Raw genomic sequence first — 3,264 nt, forward strand, 5'->3', positions numbered from 1 at the left:
GAGAGTCCCCTCAGAGCCCATGGTTTTGTGGGTGTCCAGTTTGCTGAAGTGAGCGCTACTCAGATCCTCCTCCAGCAAGGGAAAGTCTTCCTTTCTCCATTTCTCCATGGTCTCCAGGGCCTAGGATTCCTGAGGGTCGCTCTTAGTGCTAAAGCCTGCGGCAAAGGTGGCCTTTTCTGTGTCCTCTCTCACCAGGGCTCTTGGCCCATTTAGCAGCAGGCCCATATTTTCCCTAGTCAGCCTTTTGTTCCTGCTGTATTGTTGTATTGTATTTTAAATAATTATTTATTATTATTTTATCAGAAAGGTAAGAATAAACATTGAGAAAGAAAGAAATGAAGAGCACATGTTTCATGCCAGGTACATCGGCATGACAAGTGACTGCACACAGGACAGTTTTTGGCACTGACATTGTACCCATTGAGGAAGTTTCCTCAGTGCCTCCTTGAGCTCCTTGTTCCTCACGCTGTAGACAATGGGGTTCAGTGCTGGAGGCACCACTGAGTACCGAATGGCCAGTACAGAGAGATCCAGAGCTAGGAAGGATATGGAGGGAGGAGAGGGGGGAATAAAGTGGCTAAGGGTGACATTTCACTGCCCCTGTGACCAGGGGTAGGAGTCAGACCCAACCAAATGGGTATCACAACCTCTAATCCCTCCTGGGCACTGCAGATGGCTGCACAGTCCAGGGCACCTGGACTACAGAGCATTTCCAAGGGTGCTCGTTGTGTCCAGTTGTGCCTATACATCCTGCCCCTGGTATCTGATAGATGGTGACCCAGAGAGCTCTCCGTTCTCCCTTCTTCCTGACAGTTGAGTCCTCACTGCCTCTCCTCAGACTGCAGAGTCCTCTTTTGCCTGCGAATACCCAGTGCTTTACCTCTAAGAAACTCCATCTTCGAGGACCTCTCCCTTTATGAGGCTCTACTCACAGTCCATCCCAGGCATATGCTGTCCCAGGAGGATCTCTGTGCTCTCCTGACACCGCCAGCTTCCCCTCCATGAGAACAGCCATCTGACACTGTGCCTTAATACATAGGAGAGCTGTGCATGTGTAAATCCATGACCATTCAGCGTCTCCGCTATCCTTGGACTCTGATAGGTGAATTCTCAAACCAGCCCTTGTTCTCTGAAAGATCATTACATGATTCTGAGCTCTGTGTTGCTGAAGCCATGGAGAATCCTGTGCAGCAGGCCCTTGAGGGGTGCAAGTCCTTGGGCCTATTCTTGACACCAGCTTTGGAGGAAAAGCCCAGCTTTCACGCACTGTACTGATAGAAATTACTTTATTACAGAGATACTGTTAGGGAGCCAGTCCTTGTCCAGCATTTGACACAATTTAGGGTATCAGATGAGACAGCAGACCCTGTAAAAAGGGGAATGAATACAAGTAGTTGCGTAGCAACACGCTAAGAATTATTATCACTAGTTAAAGCCATAATAAAAATAACATGAAGAAACAATGCTCAATGCAGTTACGGGATACAGAAAGAGTCATTTGTGGAGAGATGTGGAAAAATTACCACTGCTTAAAAAGGTCCATGAAATCACTTTCCTAATGGCATCCTTGAGTTCCTTGTTCCTCATGCTGTAGATGAGGGGGTTCAGTGCTGGAGGCACCACCGAGTACAGAACAGCCAGCACCAGATCCAGAAATCGGGAGGAGATGGAGGGGGACTTCAGGTTGGCAAATGCACCTGTGCTGAGAAACAGGGAGACCATGGCCAGGTGTGGGAGGCACATGGAAAAGGCCTTGTGGCGGCCCTGCTCTGATGGGATCCTCAACACAGCTCTGAAGATCTGCACGTAGGAAACCACAATGAAAACAAAACACCCAAAGACTAAACAGGCACTAACAACAAGAAGCCCAACTTCCCTGAGGTAGGAGTCTGAGCAGGAGAGCTTGAGGATCTGGGGGATCTCACAGAAGAACTGCTCCAACACATTGCCTTGGCATAGTGGCAGCGAAAATGTGTTCCCAGTGTGCAGGAGAGAATTGAGGAAACCACTGGCCCAGGCAGCTGCTGCCATTTTGACACAAGCTCTGCTGTTCAGGAGGTTCCCGTAGTGCAGGGGTCTGCAGATGGCCACATAGCGATCATAGGCCATGACAGTGAGGAGATAATACTCCGCTGATATGAAAAAAAGGAAGAAAAGTACCTGCCCAGGACATTCCAAGTAGGAAATGACCCTCATGTTCCACAGAGAATTGTGCATGGATTTGGGAACAGTGGTGGAGATGGAGCCCAGATCAAGGAGGGAGAGGTTGAGGAGGAAGAAGTACATGGGGGTGTGGAGGCGGTGGTCGCAGGCTACGGCTGTGATGATGAGGCCGTTGGCCAGGAGGGCAGCCAGGTAGATGGCCAGGAAGAGCGAGAAGTGCAAGAGCTGCAGCTCCCGTGTGTCTGAGAATGGCAGGAGGAGGAACTCATTGAGGGAGCTGCTGTTGGACATCTGTTCTATTGGGCTCAGGAAAACTGTGTAGGGAAGAAAAGGCAATAAAAGCTTAGAAGAATTTTCTCTGAAAGAAACTTTCCATTTTTCATAGAAAGGCTTCTCAACCCCATCCTCTATCTCAGTAATTTCTTCTTCACACTATCACCTTCAGAGAGCTCCTCAGTCTCTGCTCCACCTGAGTGTTCTGGGAGGAGCCAGAGCCTGAATTACTCTGCGCCAATGTGTATAAAGGACATTCTTGATATCTCTTCTGTTCGGAGTTGATGTCACAGGAGATCCACCTTTAATATAAAGGGTCTTTTCATATTCTCACACACACTTCCAGGGAGTTTGGGGTGCAGTAGGGGGTTTTAGCATTTTGTTTTAGAATTACTTATTTTAGAGATTTTTAGATTCTGTCACCATATCTGGTCAGGTTCTTTGCATGTCTTTATTGACATGGAAATAAAGACAGATGTCTCTATTTCTGTAAACGTGAACATTAAGCAGACTGGAGATGGAAATGGGGTCTCTGCTGCTTAGGGAACAGTGTGGAGTGCTGTTGAGTCCATCTGCTTTGTTCCTCCAAACAAACCTGGACTCTGTTGAGATCATAGAAGACTGGTTTCAAAGCACTCATTTAACTTTGCTCTCCCTCTTAGCTCAAGGTGGATATGTGATGGAGAGAATAGGACACTGCTACTGACATGGCAAGCACTCTGTGCACTGAGTCCACTTATGCAGGGCAGCACACAAACCCAGCAGGACAACAGAGACAGTCACATGTCCTGACAGTCACAGGGTCTCCTAAAGGGAGAGTCAACCCCT

The 3,264-nt window shown here is 48.2% G+C and overlaps 1 protein-coding gene across 1 annotated transcript; it reads right to left on the reverse strand.

Moving 5' to 3' along the window:
- Positions 1-1,494: 1,494 nt before the first annotated feature.
- LOC148592735 (olfactory receptor 14J1-like) lies at positions 1,495-2,454 on the reverse strand. Its single transcript, XM_088533937.1, has one exon. The coding sequence runs from the start codon at positions 2,452-2,454 to the stop codon at positions 1,495-1,497; it is 960 nt and encodes a 319-aa protein (XP_088390063.1).
- Positions 2,455-3,264: the final 810 nt, after the last annotated feature.

The sequence above is a fragment of the Tinamus guttatus genome, unplaced genomic scaffold, assembly GCF_059628265.1.
Source record: "Tinamus guttatus ecotype Peru unplaced genomic scaffold, ASM5962826v1 Tinamus_guttatus_pri_ptg000529l, whole genome shotgun sequence".
Taxonomy (NCBI): domain Eukaryota; kingdom Metazoa; phylum Chordata; class Aves; order Tinamiformes; family Tinamidae; genus Tinamus; species Tinamus guttatus.

Excerpts from the sequence above, each read along its gene's own strand:
- LOC148592735 (XM_088533937.1), bottom strand. The coding sequence starts at position 2,454 with ATGTCCAACAGCAGCTCCCTCAATGAGTTCCTCCTCCTGCCATTCTCA.